The sequence below is a fragment of the Macaca fascicularis genome, chromosome 8 (assembly GCF_037993035.2).
Source record: "Macaca fascicularis isolate 582-1 chromosome 8, T2T-MFA8v1.1".
NCBI lineage: Eukaryota > Metazoa > Chordata > Mammalia > Primates > Cercopithecidae > Macaca > Macaca fascicularis.
The window spans coordinates 9,076,820-9,095,390 of NC_088382.1; the positions used below are offsets into that span (position 1 = coordinate 9,076,820).

Sequence of the window (18,571 nt, forward strand, 5' to 3'; positions counted from 1 at the left end):
ATCCGCCTGCTTCGGCCTCCCAAAGTGCTGGGATTACAGGCATGAGCCACCACGCTGGGCCATCAACTCCATTCTTGAGCTCCATCTTTTCCACAGTCAGGCAGGCTTTCAAGTGAACTGAACTTGACAAATGCAGAGCAATTAAATTCTTTATTATAAAAATCTCAAAAATGTCCACCTTTACTGAAGGCCAATCTTCTGAAATGGGGTCAAAGGCAATCCTGCTGTTTCTCTCTGAAAGCTAAACTCCCTTATGATAATAGGAGAACACCCAGAATTTTATTCCCAGCCTTCGTGTGCAAAAGGCAGTTTGCATTCTTAGGAAACACCTAAGTGTCACCTAAACCATAAATATTTCCATCTACTCCATTCAACCCAGTTAAAGAAAACAAAATGATGAGAAAACTAGGAACTCAACAGAAATTTCACATCATTTTCTACTATTGTGAACATTCAAAGGTTGCTTCAAATTAAATACTTTTAATTATCATTCTAGCCAGGATCACACTAAATAGGATCTCATGACAATTACATACGCAGCCATTTCACCTAAACTGTGGCACAGAGTGCTCTGCCATGAGTCACAAGAAGCACAGTGATCATCACCCACAAGGACAGGTTGCTGGGGTGAGGCGCCCTTTGCTTTCATGTTTAGATTCTTCTCAGCTGCATCTCACTTTCCTAAAGGCCCCAGCCACACAGTTCTTTTAGGGATTAAAGTAGGAGGAAAAAAATAAAGAGAAGCCAACATCCATCCTTAAAGAAAAAAAGTAAATCCATTTGATGGTGAACTTCACCCACGGACAAATTTGGGATCAGTGTTCTCCAGTCTGAACATAGTCTTCTGTGACCTGGGAGAGTGTGGTCAGGTACTGCCAGCTCAGGGCAGCCAAGAGCATGACAAACGACAGGTAGATGGGGGAGTAGTGGCTTCGGGAGATCAGCTGACAGTTGGGAAGATTCTGCGTCCGGATGGTGGAGATGATCTGCCTTGTTTTACTAGAAGATGGGTCTGAGTCGGGGATTCTATGATAAATCTGTTAAAGACACAGGAAAAAATGGTAAGTGCTATGTGCTTTACATTTTCCATGGCTACTTACAATCCTCCACTGGTAGGTAGTTTATGCCTATTTTACCAATGAGGAAAGGGAGGCTCAGAGAACATGAAAGTAACTTACCCAAAGCCACCCCAATGATAAGGTGGGGATGTCAGCCCCAGCCTACTCGTCGCAAAGCCTGTCTTCCTGAGCAAACGGGAAGCACAGGTGTGCATACTGCACCCCGGAGGCCCTCAAGAGCAGCGGCTGAGCCACACTGATCTTCACATCCCCAGCACCTCACAGTGCCCTTCCAGGAGATAAGTAAGGTGAATAAATGAAGAGAAATCTCGGTTGTGACGGTCCCTGGTAATGCAATTAGTGGCAAAACTTTTGAGTCCTTTGATGATCACTTCTAATATATAAGCATGACAGCACAGCCGGAAGAAGCTACAGTCACTGATCCTCAGACATGGCCTTACCTAAAACAGAGCCGCTAAGGCCAAAGGGACCTTCTAGATGCTTCGTTGCTAGCCCAAACCCCACTTTCCATTTACCTGAAGGCATACAGTAGGTTTTTGCAAACTCAATTATTCAGGTCTTAAAAACCTACCAGCCTCAGTCAAGGAGTTACATCTGCTTGTCAAGGACAGGTTATGGCAAACTTTTCATCTACATGCCTGGCATATAGTTGAAGCAAAAGAAATACTTGAGGGGTTTGAGAAAGGGCCTCACTCTGCCCAGGCTGGAGTGCAGTGGTGCCATCTCAGCTCACTGCAACCTCCACCTCCCGAGTTCAAGCGATTCTCATGTCTCAGGCTCCCAAACAGCTGGGATTACAAGTGTGTGCACCACCACGCTTGGCTAAATTTTGTATTTTCAATAGAGATGGGGTTTCACCATATTGGCCAGGTTGGTCTCGAACTCCGGACCTCAAGTGATCTGCCTGCCTCAGCCTCCCAAAGTGTTGGGATTACAGGTGTGAGCCACAGTGCCGGGCCTGATGATTAAATGACAGAGGCTCCTGTAAGTGCTTACTGGACTGAAATAAGCTCTTGTGCAATGCTGTGCTACCGGAGCTCCTCTGTGAGTCCATGTGGTACTTCCAGGTCTCAGCAGTTCTACTTACAACAATAGAATATGGAATCAGCTTGATAATCATTTAAAACTCTCATCTATGAATATCTAAACTCCCATTAAAGCAAAAACATCATTTGGAAAAAAACAAAAAAAGGCAGATTCTGATTCGACAGGTTTGGGTGGGGGCTGATGTCTAACGGGCTCCCAGGTGATTCCCAGCGGCTGCTGGCTGGGACCATCCTTGAGCAGCGAGGCACCTGGGGTCCAAAGAGCTTGATGATGCTCTGACTTAACCACAGGAGGGGCACAGGAAGTGTGCAGAGACACGAACAAGATTCTCCCTGCCAAGGAATCACTTTGGCAGAGAGGGGAATGGGGGTTTCTGGCCGTTTGGCTGAGCATTTATTTATATCCCAAAATAGCAGGTTGATCTTCTCCCCAACTGACAGGCGTCCAGGCTGGTTTAAAGCGGCAGCTGCTCCAGGGTGGGGTGAGGGCCCTGCAGAGTGTGGCCACCTGCTTGGGAAGGCCTGGGGCTGCACTCCCAAGTCCTCAACTAAGCACTGGAGATGCATGAGGAGGTCCTCTGGCAAGTCCCTTCCAGGTGCATGCTCGTTACAACACTAAGTCCAGAGATCCTACAGTCAGCATTTCCTCCTCTCTTACTGCAAAGGACAGACTCGGTCAGCGAGGAGAAACAGGATCAGTGTTCATATCTGGACACCAGCAAGAGGCCAGACGACTTGTGGCTTCATACAAAATGTTTTCATTTAAAACTTTACTTGTAAAATGTCCTTACTGCTGAAACTAAAACCATTAACAGGTTCTGTGGCTTAAGACTTAGAAATCTTCATAGATTTTTCTAAATCAAATCAACTTAAGTATTAATATTAACATTTCTCCCCAAATGCCTTGAGTTTTACTTGGATAACTTTAAACAAAACAACTGATGCCCTAAGCCAGAGGTCAGCAAACCTCTTATTCAAGGGCCAAAAAATATTTTTAGCTTTACAAGTCATCCCCGTTGCAGCTCCTCAACTTGGCCGTTACATTGCAAAAGCAGCCACAGAAGATACAGAAGCAAATGGGTGTGGCTGTATTCAGATAAACTTTATTCACAAAAACAGGGCTCGGCCAGCTGTGGGTTGTCCACCCTGACCCTCAAACTATGAATTACCACTAGGATTTAATTCCAATAGTTAAGGAAAAATCAAATACATCTGAATTTTAATACAGTAATGGAATTGGCCACAAAGTGTTTAAAAACTGGTTTCTAAAACTAGTGATCAGAATAAAACTGCAAAACCGAAACACTCTGAACTTACTATATAAAATGTTTCTAATTTATATAAAATGAAGAAATGGTGCTTAATATGGCAGGATTCCATTTAGAAAGGGTAGTTGAACCCCTTAGAATTGGGGTTAACATCATGGATTCTGATGTCAGACAGACCTGGGTTCAAATTATCACTGCAGCCATGAGGCTGGGGCTCAAGTTTCCCTGAGATTACTCCTATCCACCTACTCGGTCACTACCCCAGGCACATAGCTCAAAATAAGTCCTGGCTACATGGCAAACTGGAGAGCCTCCTTGGTAGCAATTTTTTTGGTCAGTGGCTGAATACTTTCATCTAGTGACTATAAAATTTTAGGATTTTTAAAAGCAATTTGGTCTTCTGTTAGACTTCTATAGGTGCCTCTGATGTTTTGGACATCAGCATTTCTATGACAGACAGAAGGTAGGGAGGAAATAGAAGGACAATATGCAACATGCAAGAGAAATCAGAAATAGCTATTTTGTATAATTCTATTTAGATGAAAACACTGTTGCAAACCATATTCCTGTAAAGGCATAACAAGGGGACTAGAAGGATGTACAAAACCATGGACCGTGGTAACTTCTGGGGAGGGAGCTCAGGCAAAGGAAAAATGATGAGCTTCCTGTATGTTTTCATAAAGTCTATAGTGTTTCAAGCTCAACAAGATCACACCTGAGGATCACAGCATCATCCTGGGCCTCTACTCACCAGATGCCAGGAGCACCCGATTCCTGTCCTCTTGTGGGAGGGGAGCAAATCACCTCCATTTACAAACCACTGCTCTAGGGTCTAGAGATTACTAGAGATTACAGAGACTTCTGGTTTCTAAGAAGTAAATTTTTTTTTTGAGACAAAGTCTCACTCTATCACCCAGGCTAGAGTGCAATGATGAGATAACAGCTCACTGTAGCCTCGACCTCCTAGGCTCAAGTGATCCACCTGCCTCAGCCTCCTGAGGCAGCTGAGACCACAGGCGTGCACCATCATGATCAGCTAATTTTTAAATTATTTGTAGAAATGGGGTCTTGCTATATCACCCAGGCTGGTCTTAAATTCCTGGCCTCAAGTGATCCTCCCACCTTGGTCTCCCAAAGTGCTGAGATTTCAGGAGTGAGATACTGTGCCTGGCCAGAAATAAATTTTCTGAACCTAGTCAGATATTAGAGATTTGACCTGAGAAGGTATGTTCTCTTTTTATAGGATGCTTTTGGTATTTGAAATGAAATTTTCCAAAGAAAATTTAGGAAATAATTGCAACTGGATGGCTTTCGTTGGCCTAAATTCCCTACTGTGATTTTTCAATTGAAGCCTGTGGCATAATGAAAGTACCCGACTGGGAGTCAGAACACATGGACCAGGAGCCAGAGATCCACTCAATCGCGTACTGCATCAGCACAGACAAGCTTTAGCCTCACATTCCTCACCATCAGCAAGAAGCTTGGTTGGCCTCCAGCATCATCTTGCAGCTCAAAATCTATGATTGTACTCAAGGGCTCCATCCTACAGTCTTGCTCTATTTATCTCCTCTCACCAGGGTACTACACAGCAGTGAGCAATCTGCTCGACTCCTGTGCATAGATTTTTTTCCTAACAAAGGATATCAATTCCTGTCTCTTTAGGCCATAGGACAGTGAGTTGTTAGGATCATCTAATATCCAAACATGTTTAAACAGTGACATTACTAAATCATAAAAGTAGCTACAAATTATCCAAGCAGTTAAATAAAAACCCACCTCTTCCATATACTGATATATGATGGCTTTGACAGCTGGCATATTGGTGGCATCCATCATCAGGGTCACCGCTTGCCCTTTCCGAATCTTCACTGCCCCTTTGAACACCTGCTGGTTATTGTAACAGGCAGCCAAAGTGGCAATGGCCATCACCTACAGAGAGCAAGAAGAGAGGGGAAAAAAGAAGAGATGGTGTTGTAAGCTATCATTATCACAAAAAGGTAAGAAAACCTTCTGTCGAACGGGCAATTGCTAACTGCTAATGAACTAAGATGTAATTAATCAAGAAAAAATACCCACGAAGAAAGTATGCCAAGATTTTTACCTTCTCCACTCCTGCCTTTCTCAACAACACACAGAATTAAGCAGCGTAAAACAACTCTACAGTTTAGCCACAAAAGTTCCATTTTATTTGGAAAAAGCAAACACAAGTAAATCCAACATTTTCCATGCTAGAGCAATGGATTATTAGATCTGAAATATCTATTTCAAAATAATATATGGAAAGAATTTTCTGTTTTACTTGTTTTTCTATTTTCCTACAACAAACATAATCATTACATATTTAAAACTAATGCCAGGGGGAGAACAACAGAAGGGGATTAATTTCTTGTGCTTAAAGATAAACTATTTCTAGGTAAATTGAAACATAAGACAAGGATATAGATTTTACTTTCAACCACCATTCCAAGTTGGTCATTAGAACAAGATCAAACCAAGTTCCCAAATCAGTTAAATGCTATTACTTTCTTCACTTATTTGCAGTAGTATCTGAAATACTTGGTAAAGGCAACTAAAAAGTGTTAAGTTCCTAGCATACTGAGGGACTAGGTCTACAGGACCAGGTTCTTGTTATCCTGGGTCTAGGAAAAGGACAGCAATAATTAGATGCTTAATGAAGACATTTTAATGATAACAGCCTCACCCATGTTTTACCCAGCACTCCCCATAAATCTAGGCCAAAGACCTTGACTTAACTGAGGATAAGAACCTAACTAGTTTAGAACAGCTGTGGAAAAGAGGAAATCCAGAAAGAAGGTTCTGAAAAGGAGCAGGCTTAACCTCAAGGCTGAGCTGAGTCTGGGAGCTCGAAGCAAAGCGGGGTGCTATGAAACCACCAGCAAAATCAACTGGAGCCATCATCTTTTTAAGGAATCAGATCCTTGAATACAGCATAGCAAAATCCACCCTTACACCAACCCCACTCCCTTTAGCCCCATATCCACCCAGAGGAGTCCCATTCCCTACCTGTGGAATAGCACAGAAGTTAAACACACTCTGGTTTCTGAGTCTTGAAAGGTAGGTGATGACATCTGGGATGTGGTGCAGTGCATTGGTTATAAGTTCATTCAGGCACTGCACGGCCAAGTCAATATTCTCTGGCTTAGCAAAATCCCCTAACTTCTTAACATACCTGCTCCAAACCTAGACAGATAAGATTAAGGAACAGGTCAGCATGTGCACAGGGGAGAATTTATAAACAATATTAAAGGATCTTTGTGCATAAGAACTATGACACAGGCTGGGCGCGGTGGTTCACGCCTGTAATCCCAGCACTTTGGGAGGCTGAGGAGGGTGGATCATGAGGTCAGGAGCTCAAGACCAGCCTGGCCAAGGTGGTGAAACCCTGTCTCTACTAAAAATACAAATATTTGCTGGGTGCGGTGGCAAAAAAAAACCTATGATATACAGTAAAGTCTCTCTTAGCTGCAGACTCATCCTCCACCAAGATCAAGTTCATTTTAAGCTCCATGCAATGGCTATTTCTGACTACCAGTAAGGGTCCATTTGCAACCTAGGAGTGAGTTAAGTATTGGGAGAACATGTCTTTCTGGACAATTAGGGCAATGCTGCACTACTTGGACGAATTCAGACTAAAGAAGCTCCTGTTAGAGCTGTCGGTCTACTTCTGACAAAAATAACCCAATATACAAAAATAGTTATAATTGTACTGCAGACTAAACATTAAACATTCTCAAGATGGCCAGGCCTCTAAATAATGACTAACATTCTATTCCTACTCTGGTAAGAATGCTGCTGAAAGGCATACCTGGGAAACAAGCTAAGTCTATCCTCTAAGTGTATTACCTCCCTGGATCCTGATAATTAGAAAGTAAAATAAAACCCTCAGTTCTAACAGTGGGATTCGGCTTGATGATTTTTAATGATATTATTTAGAGGATTCTCTGAAGCTAGCAAAAGTTCTGGAAAGATAGCATTGACGGTTATATAACATCATTAATGTACTTAATGCCACTGAATGATACACTTAAAAATAGTTAAAATGGCAAATTCTCTATTATGTACATTATAAATAGGAAAATGTTAAGTATATATACATACAGTTAAAAAGAGATAACAAGAAGTGTTGGTGAGGATGTGGAGAAACTGGAACTCTCACAGTGCCGATGGGAATGTAAAATGGTGGGGCCACCTTGGAAAAGGGTATGGCAGCTCCTCACAAGGTTCGAGCTGTTGTATGAACCAGCCATTCCACTTCTCAGTATAGACCCAAGAAAAAGGAAAACACACATCCACACAAAACCTATTCACCATAGCCAAAAAAATGGAAAGAACCCAAATATCCTTCAACTGATGAATGGATAAATGTGGTCTGTCCACACAGTGGAATAATACTGGGCAATAAAAACGAATGAAGCACTGATGCAATGCCCCAGCATGGAAGAGCCCTGAAAACACACTAGCAAAAGAAGCCAATCACCTAGGACCACATTTGGCATGATTTAACTACTATGAAATGTCCAGAACCTTTATTAAGCATTCTGTGCTGGAAGTTCATCTCATTTTATTCACACCACCACACTGTGGTAGAAATAATTCTATTTTACAGATAAAGGAAGTGAATGAGAAGAGCAGGGCTCTGCGCCCGTGTGTGCAGGATGGTGTGGCTCATGCTCATGAATCACATGCCCGTGGCTGATGTTCTGTCTGGGAGACAACGGAACAGTGGTCAGGTGCTGGCCGAGGAGCCGGGAGACTGAGACTCCACTTCCAAGACAGCCACTGCCTCACTGTGCATCCCCAGACAAACCCCTTCCCTTTTTGGAGTCCTGTTGTCAGCAAAAGATGGGTAGACAAGAGTGGTTTCTCAACCCTGGCTTAGGAAACTTAAAAGGCCGTGGCCGAGCTCTGGGTAGTGTTTTTGTTTTTGTTTTTTTTAGAGACAAGGGTCTTGCTCTGTCACCCAGGCTGCTAGAATGCAGTGGTGTGATCGTGGTTCACTGCAGCCTTGAACTCCTGGGCTCAGGAAATCCTCCTGCCTCAGTCGTTCAAGGAGCTAGAACTATACGGTCATGCCACTATGCCCAGCTAATTTTTAAATTTTTTTTTTTAATGGAGTCTCGCTCTGTCACTCAGGCTGGAGTGCAGTGATGCGATCTCAGCTCACTGCAACCTCTGCCTCCTGGGTTTGAGCGATTCTCCTGCATCAGCCTCCTAAGTAGCTGGCACTCCAGGCATATGCCACCATGCTTGGCTGATTTTTGTAATTTTAGTAGAGACGGAGTTTTGCCATGTTGGACAGGCTGGTCTCAAGAGCCTGACCTCAAGTGATCCACTCACCTGGGCCCCTCAAAGTGCTGGGATTATAGGCGGGGAGTCACTGCGCCGGGCCAATTTTTACTTTTTTTTTTTTTTTTTTTTTTATAAAGACAGGGTCTCACTACGTTGTCCAGGCTGTTCTTGATATCCTGGCTTTAGTGATGTTCCCGCCTTGGCCTCCCAGTATTGAGATTACAGGCGTGAGCCACCACACCCAGCCCCCAGGCTAGTTTAAATGTGAATTTTTCTTAGGAGTAAGACTCAGCATCTTTTCAGATTTTTAATAATTATCTGCATGTGTCTTGCTGTGAACAATCTGTTCTTATCTCCTTGCCCATTTCTCTATGGGGCAGTTGGTCTTTTTCTTAACTTTTAGAAGTTCTTTTCATATTAGGAATATGAACCCTTTATCTGCTCTATGAATTGCAAATATTGTTTCCCCCTTTGTCACTTGTTTTTCTTGAGATGGTTTCATTCTGCCACCTGGGCTGAAGTGCAGTGGTGTGATCATAACTCACTACAACCCTGAGCTCCTGGGCTCAAGGGATCCTTGTGCCTCAGCCTCCTGAATAGCTAGGAATACAGGTACATGCCACCATGCCCAATTAATTTTTTAAATTTAGTTTTTTTCTACTTTCTTTAATTTTTATTTTTGCTCTTTCAGCAGAATCATTTTCAAAAAATTTTGGTAGAGATGGTGTCTTGCTGTGTTGCTCAGGCTGGTCTTGAACTCCTGGCCTCAGCACTGGGATTACAAGTATGAGACGCCTCACTCATCTTTTTGAAAATTTAAAGTACTTGGCTGCAGGAAACAATTTTATGGAAAGCAAAAGGTAAATGCTGGAATAAATTCAGGAAACAGTCATAAAATTTTCTAGTTTCCTTCTGAACAAAATCAGTATCAAAACCTTTACGTTCCCTGTCCATGTTTTAATTAAGTTAAAGATCGACCCTTGTCTCTTATTACAGACACCTGGAGTGTTTTGTGTACCTGGCATCCCTTTCCCCTTCTTGCAGCAGAATTCTTTCTTTGGGGGAAATCCATTCTGTGTGTACTGTGTAGACATAACCCAGGTGAGGCCAGAGAACTCAGCTGCATAGCAACGGATTCAGGGCTGAGCAGAAGAACCAAGCCCTTCCTCTTTTTTTGAGATGGAGTCTCACTGTTGCCCAGGCTGGAGTGCAGTGGTGCAATCTGAGCTCACTGCAATCTCTGCTTCCTGGCGACTCTCCTGCCTCAGCCTCCCGGGTAGCTGGGATTACAGGTGTACACCACCATGCCTGGCTAATTTTTGTATTTTTTAGTAAAGACGGGGTTTCACTATGTTGGCCAGGCTGGTCTCGAATTGCTGACCTCAGGTGATCCGCCCACCTCGGCCTCCCAAAGTGTTGGGATTACAGGCGTAAGCCAGTGTGCCGGGCTGAACAAAGCCCTTCCTAAGAACTTTTTGGTAAGCTAGTGCACGTGGGTTGTTATCATATCCACCGCCTGGAGAAAGACTGTCTGAAAGAAAGCAAGGACAGCAAGGCTTGAATATACTGATTACAACGTGTAAATCCTGTGATTTAGCCAGTCTACCTGAAGCACACTCATCTCAAACGATCCTATTTTCCACATCCTCTTATGTTGCCTGGGGGAGGTCTGACTTGTGCTTCTGTCACTCCCAACCTCAAGAGTGAAATGATTTTTCAGAGAATGTCTAAAATTTTTTTCCCCCAAAATACCCTGAATCTGTTACCTCTTGAGGCCAAAACTCTCTTCCTTCTTGCTGGTCTTCCAGATAGTCACGAATGATGTTTGTTTTCTGCAGAAACAGGCCCATAGAGTTGGCACGTTCCGTATCTTCACCAACTAAGGGGTCTTCGAACTCTGAAGCCGAGAAGAGGCGGGAAAGGCCGATTCCTACCAGCCCAGCGACATAGTGGCAGTACTGCAAGAGATGATGTTTAAAGTACTTTAATCATGGAATTTTTATTGAAAGGGACACACTAGAGATCATTAGCTCCAAAAAAGCAGGTTCGAAACAGAATGGGAAAGAATGCATTTTGATTTTAAAATACAAATATACATACCAGGATTTTAAAAAAACATCCAAGAAAGATGTGCTCAAAGATTTAACAGCGGTCTCTGGCTGATGGGAATCTGATGTTTTTATTTTTTACCTGTATTTTGTAAATTTCTACAATGCACATGTACTGCTACTATAATAAAAGGCTATTGAAAAAAAACTAGTCTAGTAAACATTTTTTATTTTATTTTATTATTATTTTTTAAGAGATGGAGTCTCATATGTTGCCCACGTTAGACTCAAACTCCTGGGCTCAAGCAATCTTTATGCCTCAGCTTCCCAAAGAGCTGGGATTGTAGGCAAACACCACTGTGTCTAGCCTTACCTTACAATAAACTTTTTTTTTTTTTTTTTTAGATCAAGTCTCACTTTGTCACCTGGGCTGCAGTGCAGTGGCACAATCTCGACTCACTGCAACCTCTGCCTCCTGGGTTCAAGTGATTCTCCTGCCTCAGCCTCCTGAGTAGCTGGGATTATAGACGCCCACCACCATGTCCAGCAAATTTTTGTATTTTTAGTAGAGACAGGGTTTCACCATGTTGGCCATGCTGGTCTTGAACTCCTGACCTCAACTGATCTGCCCGCCTTGGCCTCCCAAACTGCTGGAATTACAGGCCCAAGACACCATGCCCGGCCTAGCTTTACAATAAACTTTTTGATACATAAAATTGTGAGAGAAGGCAACGATGAATGATGGAATATTCTGGCTAACAGAAACTAAGATAATACTAAGTATAGTTGAATCTTTTTTTTTTTTTTTTTTTTTTTTTTTTTCAGACGGAGTCTCGCTCTGTCGCCCAGGCTGGAGTGCAGTGGCCGGATCTCAGCTCACTGCAAGCTCCGCCTCCCGGGTTCACGCCATTCTCCGGCCTCAGCCTCCCGAGTAGCTGGGACTACAGGCGCCCGCCACCTCGCCCGGCTAGTTTTTTGTATTTCTTAATAGAGACGGGGTTTCACCGTGTTAGCCAGGATGGTTTCGATCTCCTGACCTCGTGATCCGCCCGTCTCGGCCTCCCAAAGTGCTGGGATTACAGGCTTGAGCCACCGCGCCCGGCCTAGTTGAATCTTTTTTTGACCAACCTGAAAACATTTCAAGATCTGCAGGCCCTCAGAATCACCATTATATGAAAGAACAAATAACTATCATATGTTCTTGACACTGTTTTAAGAACTTTGCACATTCAATCCTCACAAACATTTATCAGGTACATAGCACTATGATCTCCATTTCAGATGAGGAAACTGAGGCACAAAGAAGTTAATTAACTTGCCCAACATTGCCCATCTGAGAAAAAAAAAATTAGCCAGGCAGGGTGGCACATGCCACTGGTCCCAGTTACTCAGGAGGCTGAAGTAGGAGGATCACTTGAACCCAGGAAGGTGGGGCTGCCATGTTTGTGGCAGGGGCTAAGGGTTCAAAACTAGGTAGTCTGACTTAAGTGTCAGGCTTTAACAACTTTGCTAAAACTTCCCCCTTTTTTTTCTTTTTAATCTTTCTTTTAGAGATAGCGTAACTTCCCCTCTCTCAACAGAGATTTCAGTAAATGCAAGTCTTAATTGTCAAATACTTTTTTTCCAAGACACCAATTTGTTAAAAGTTATCCTCCTCTGAAAAGGGTATCCTAAGACAACTTAACACAACATTCACATACAATAATTGTCTATTAGTTAACTTAAGAAGAGAAAAGTAAAGAAGGTAAGCTCTGGAGTGTCATTAGGAAGGGTAAAAGTTCGGCAATGACCAAAGTTCACCCCTGTAATCCCAGAATTTTAGGAGGCTGTGGAGAGGGGATTGCTTGAGCCCAGGAGTTTTAGACCAAGCCTGGCCAACAAAGCAAGACCCTATCTCTGTAAAAAATTTTAAAAGGCTGACTGTGGTGGCTCACACCTGGGAGGCCAAGGCAGGTGGATTGCTTGAGTCCAGGAGCTCAAGACCAGCCTGGGCAACATGATGAAAACCTGTCTGTACCAAAAAATTACAAAAATTAGCCAGGTGTGGTGGTGTGCACCGATAGTCCCAGCTAATCGGGAGGTGGAGGTGAGAGGACTGCTTGAGCGCAGAAGGTCGAGGCTGTAGTCAGCCTTGATCATGCCACTGCACTCCAGCCTGAGCGACAGAGCAAGACCCTGTCTCAAAAACAATACAAATTAAAATAGATTAGCCAGGCACGGTAGCAACATGCCTGTGGTCCCAGTTACTCACGAGGCTGAGGCAAGGAAGATTGCTTGAGCCTGGGAGGTCAAGGCCGCCTTGTTTGGGCCACTGGATTCCAGTTTACGTGACAGAGTGAGACCCTGTCTCAAAAAAAAAAAAGTCGTCTCTGATTGAAAGTAACACAAGGCCAGAGACTAATTGGGGGCACAATGAACAGGCGAAGAGAAAGCACTTGAAATTTGTTCTAGGAGAAAAGTAACATGAAAAAAGTAACATTTTGCTGAAATTACGTGTAAATAAATTAGCTTTGGGCAGCTATACAAAATCTTAAAAAGAATTACTAGAAATTTAAAAAAATCATTAGTATATCTATAGTACTATCCAAAAATATATTTTAAGATAATAGTTCTTTTGGTAGAAATACTCCTAAAATGGAGACGTATATAATTCATCTTCCTCCAAAGTTGAAGAAAAAAAATAACTCCTTAAAATATTTGGCTGGGTGCAGCAGTAGCTTATGCCTGTAATCCCAACATTTGGGAGGCTGGAGTGGGAGGACTGTTTGATGTCAGGAGTTTGAGACTAGCCTGGGCAACATGGCAAAACCCTCTCTCTACAAAAAAAAAAAATACAAAAATTAGCCTGGGATGGTGGCATGCACCTGTAGTTACAGCTACTTAGGAGGCTGAGGTGGGAGGATCATTTGAGCCCAGGAGGTTGAGGCTGCAGTGAGCTGTGATCACACCACTACACACCAGCCTGGATGACAGAGCAAGACCCTGTCTCAAAAAAATTCAGTTTTATCTGATCAGAACGTCTATTCAACAACCTACAATTAAGTTTCCTGAATAAAGCTGCACAACAGAAAATGAAGTTACTATCATAACCAGTGCTGGTTCTTGGCCAGAAGTTTTAACTTCAACTTTATTTTCTTTCAGATGGGGTCTTGCTCTGTCACCCCGGTTGGAGTGCAGTGGCACAATCATGGCTCACTGCAACCTTGAACTCTCAGGCTCAAGGAATCCTCCCACACCTCAGCCTCCAGAGTAGCTGGGACCACAGGCACATGCCACCAATGCCCTGCTAATTTTTTAATTTTTTGAGGGATGGGGTCTCGCTATGTTGCTTAGGCTTGTGTCGAACTCCTGGGCTCAAATGATCCTCTCACCTTAGCTTCCCAAAGGGCTGAGATTACAGGTAAACCACAGTGCTGAGATTACAGGTAAACCACAGTGCCCAGCTAACTTCACCTTAAATGCAGAAATTGATTTCTAGCACTCATTATATGCTGTTAACTTGGGAAGCACAAACCAGCAGTTCCAAAGACGTTGCTGTTATGTTTTGAGGTTTGAAAAATTAAGAGGCCCAAGACCTTGGACCCACTAACTTGGTGACTATGTAGCAGCATCTCTTTGGAGATCCTAATTTAAGCACTGTTAAAGGTATGAAATACATCAACACTTTAGATGTTTGAAATGTCTTTGATTGTTCAGTTTGACTGGCTTTAAAATAAATTAATAAAATGTCTTTGCTTCCACAGAGGTGATAAGTCTCGCAAACACCATTCCTATGAAAAATAGGCAAGACTCCTAACCCTACCTTATGTTTTGATGTGTAGTTTAATCTTCATGGTCAATTACATCCCTTTGTCCAGATAATCACTTCTCTCCAGCCCCTCCTCCTCACCTGGCCGATATCCTACATAGCTGCTGGTTTGGAATCACCTCTGGAACCAAGTGTTTATGATGAGACATTCAACCTAAACAGATGAATTGTAAAACCAGAGGGCCTGGAACTAGTGAACAACTTTTCTTGTTCTGCGCTTCACTATGAGGACTGCTAGCTGTGTCTAATACATCACACCCAGACACTGTTTTATAAGACTGACCTTGTCCCACTCCTGCTCAGAGGTCACATGCTTATCCAAAAATTCTGCCATCCCAATTCCCATTCTCTGGCAAATGTCGGCAATCACCGTTTGGTATTTCTCAGCCAGATTTCTAAACTCGAGGGAGATCTGAAATAGAAACCGTAAAAACACAGAAATCATGAAATATGTACAGACATGGCACCAAAGATCACAAGGCAACCAATGGTGGAATTAATTATCACTCTGCAGTGGTTCATCTATAAGCCTAATTTAGGTCATACATGTTTTGTTTTTGTTTGAGACGGAGTCCCGCAATGTTGCCCGGGCTGGAGTGCAATGGCGCGATCTCAGCTCACTGCAAACTCCGCCTCCCGGGTTCAAATGATTCTCCTGCCTCGGCCTCCCGAATAGCTGGGATTACAGGAATGCACCACCACGCCCAGCTAATTTTTATATTTTTAGTAGAAATGGGGTTTCACCATGCTGGCTAGGCTGGTCTCAAACTCCTGACCTCATGATCCACCAGCCTTGGCCTCCCAAACTGCTGGGATTACAGGTGTGAGCTACTGTGCCCAGCCTCATGTTTCTTATTATTCCATAAATTTTATAAATATTCTAATAGAAGGGTCTAAAAATGCTAATGTTTCTAGATTAAAAAGAAGATTCAAAGTCTCACTACACATTTCATCTTTCCAATGTATAATGAGATGCTTCAACATAAAGAAAGCTGGGTATAAGAATTTTAGGGAGAACAGCTTGTTTAGACAAACCTCATTATGAGAAAGATTCATTTGTGCAAACATGGATCAAGCACTTCCTATGTAACAAGTATCATTCTAGGCACTGGGGATGTACATCACAGACACAAACAGAAACTCAGACCCGGAGCTGCTTCCAAGATGCCCAAATAGGAACAGCTCTGGTCTCCAGCTCCAGCAAGATCAACGCAGACAACGGGTGATTTCTGCATTTCCACCTGAGGTACCTGGTGCATCTCATTGGGACTGGCTGGACAGTGGGTGCAGCCTACGGAGGGCGAGCTGAAGCAGGGTGGGGCATCGCCTCACCCGGGAAGCACAAGGGGTCAGGGGATTTCCCTTTCCTAGCCAAGGAAAGCCGTGAGTGACTGTACCTGGAGGAACAGTACACCTCTACCCAAATACTGCGCTTTTCCCACGGTCTTCACAACTGGCAGACCAGGTGATTCCCTCCAGTGCCTGGCTTGGCGGGTCCCATGCCCATGGAGCCTTGCTCGCTGCTAGCACAGCAGTCTGAGATCAAGTTGGGATGCTGGAGCTTGGCGAGGGGAGGCACGTCTGCCATTGCTGAGGCTTGAATAGGCAGTTCTATGTTCACAGTGTAAACAAAGCAGCAGGGAAGCTCAAACTGGGAGGAGTCCACCACAGCTCAGCAAGTCCTACTGCCTCTCTAGATTCCACCTCTGCGAGAAGGGCATATCTAAACAAAAGGCAGCAGACAGCTTCTGCAGACTTAAACGTCCCTGCCTGACAGCTCTGAAGACAGCAGTGGTTCTCCCAGCATGGTGTTCGAACTCCGATAATGGACAGACTGCCTCCTCAAGTGGGTCCCTGACCTCCATGTAGCCTGATTGGGAGACTCCTCCCAGTAGGGGCCAACAGACACCTCATACAGGTGGATGCCCCTCTTGGACGAAGCTTCCAGAGAAGGATCAGGCAGCAATATTTGCTGTTCTGCAGCCTCCGCTGGTGATACCCAGGCAAACAGGGTCTAGAGTGAACTTTCAGCGAAATCCAACAGACCTGCAGCTGACGGGCCTCTCTGTTAGAAGGAAAACTAACAAACAGAAAGGAATAGTATCAACATCAACAAAAACGACATCCACACCAAAACCCCATCCATAGGTCACCAACATCAAAGACCAAAGGTAGATAAGATGGGGAGAAATCAGAGCAGAAATGCTGAAAATTCCAAAAACCAAAACACCACTTCTCCTCCAAAGGAACGGAACTCCTCACCAGCAAGGGAACAAAACTGGATGAATGAGTTTGAGGAACTGACAGAAGTAGGCTTCAGAAGGTTGGTAATAACAAACTTCTCCGAGCTAAAGGAGCACGTTCTGACCCATCACAAGGAAGCTTAAAACCTTGAAAAAAGGTTGGACAAATGGCTAACTAGAATAACCAGTGTAGAGAAGAGCTTAAATGACCTGATGGAGCTGAAAACCACAGTACGAGAACTTCGTGAAGCACAGACAAGCTTCAAGAGCTGATTTGATCAGGTGGAAGAAAGGATATCGGTGACTGAAGATCACATTAATGAAATAAAGCAAGAAGACAAGATTAGAGAGAAAAGAGTGAAAAGAAATGAACAAAGCCTTCAGGAAAATATGGGACTATGTGAAAAGACCAAATCTACATTTGATTGGTGTACCTGAAAGTAATGGGGAGAATGGAACCAAGTTAGAAAACATTCCTCACAATATTATCCAGGCCTAGCAAGGCAGGCCAACATTCAAATTCAGGAAATACAGAGAACACCACAAAGATACTCCTTGAGAAGAGCAGTCCCAAGATACATAATTGTCAGATTCACCAAGGTTGAAATGAAGGAAAAAATGTTAAAGGCAGCCATAGAGAAAGGTCGGGTTACCCACAAAAGGAGGCCCATCAGACTAACAGCAGATCTCTCGGCAGAAACCCTACCAGCCAGAAGAGGGTGGGGGCCAATATTCAACACTCTTAAAAGAATTTTCAACCCACAATCTCATATCCAGCCAAACTAAGCTTCATAAGTGAAGGACAAATAAAATCCTTTACAGACAAACAAATGCTCAGAGAGTTTGTCACCACCAGGCCTGCGTTACAAGAGCTCCTGAAGGAAGCACTAAACATGGAAAGGAACAACCAGCACCAGTCACTGCAAAAACATGCCAAATTGTAAAGACCATCGACACTATGAAGAAACTGCATCAACTAATGGGCAAAATAACCAGCTACCATCATAATGACAGGATCAAATTCAAACATAACAATATTACCTTAAATGTAAATGGGCTAAATGCCCCAATTAAAAGACACAGACTGGCAAACTGGATAAAGAGTCAAGACCCATCAGTGTGTTGTATTCAGGAGACCTATCTCACGTGCAAAGACACAGACAGACTCAAACGGATGGAGGAAGATCTACCAAGCAAATGGAAAGCAAAAAAAAAGTATCCTAGACTCTGATAAAACAGACTTTAAATCAACAAAGATCAAAAGAGACAAAGAAGGCCACTACATAATGGTAAAGAGATAAATTCAACAAGAAGAGCTATCCTAAATATATATGCACCCAATACAGGAGCACCCAGATTCATAAAGCAAGTCCTTAGAGACCTACAAAGAGACTTAGGCTCCCACACAATAATAATGGGAGACTTTAACACTCCACTGTCATATCAGACAACAGATCAATGAGACAGAAGGTTAACAAGGATATCCAGGACTTGAACTCAGCTCTGGACCAAGCGGACCTAACAGACATCTACAGAACTCTCCACCCCATATCAATAGAATATACATTCTTCTCAGTACCACATTACACTTATTCTAAAATTGACCACATAATTGGAAGTAAAACACTCCTCAGCAAATGTAAAAGAACAGAAATTATAACAAACTGTCTCTCAGACCACAGTGCAACCAAATTAGAACTTAGGATTAATAAACTCACTCAAAACCACACATCTACAAGGAAACTGAACAACCTGCTCCTGAATGACTA

General features: G+C 43.3%; 1 protein-coding gene across 5 annotated transcripts in view; it reads right to left on the bottom strand.

The window, feature by feature from the left end:
* Positions 1 to 131: 131 nt before the first annotated feature.
* Positions 132 to 18,571, bottom strand: part of FDFT1 (farnesyl-diphosphate farnesyltransferase 1) — a 34,089-nt gene continuing 15,649 nt past the window's right edge. For 3 of the 5 annotated variants that reach the window (XM_005562573.4, XM_065518767.1, XM_065518765.1), the window contains 5 exons: positions 14,843 to 14,971; positions 10,470 to 10,661; positions 6,418 to 6,594; positions 5,170 to 5,322; positions 132 to 1,037 (listed from right to left, as the gene is read on the bottom strand). In XM_005562573.4, coding sequence (XP_005562630.1) covers positions 816 to 1,037; positions 5,170 to 5,322; positions 6,418 to 6,594; positions 10,470 to 10,661; positions 14,843 to 14,971 — 873 coding nt within the window. In that variant the 3' untranslated portion in view covers positions 132 to 815. The remainder of the gene's footprint in view (positions 1,038 to 5,169; positions 5,323 to 6,417; positions 6,595 to 10,469; positions 10,662 to 14,842; positions 14,972 to 18,571) is intronic. The other 2 variants (XM_015454440.3, XM_074000221.1) reach the window with 1 other exon arrangement.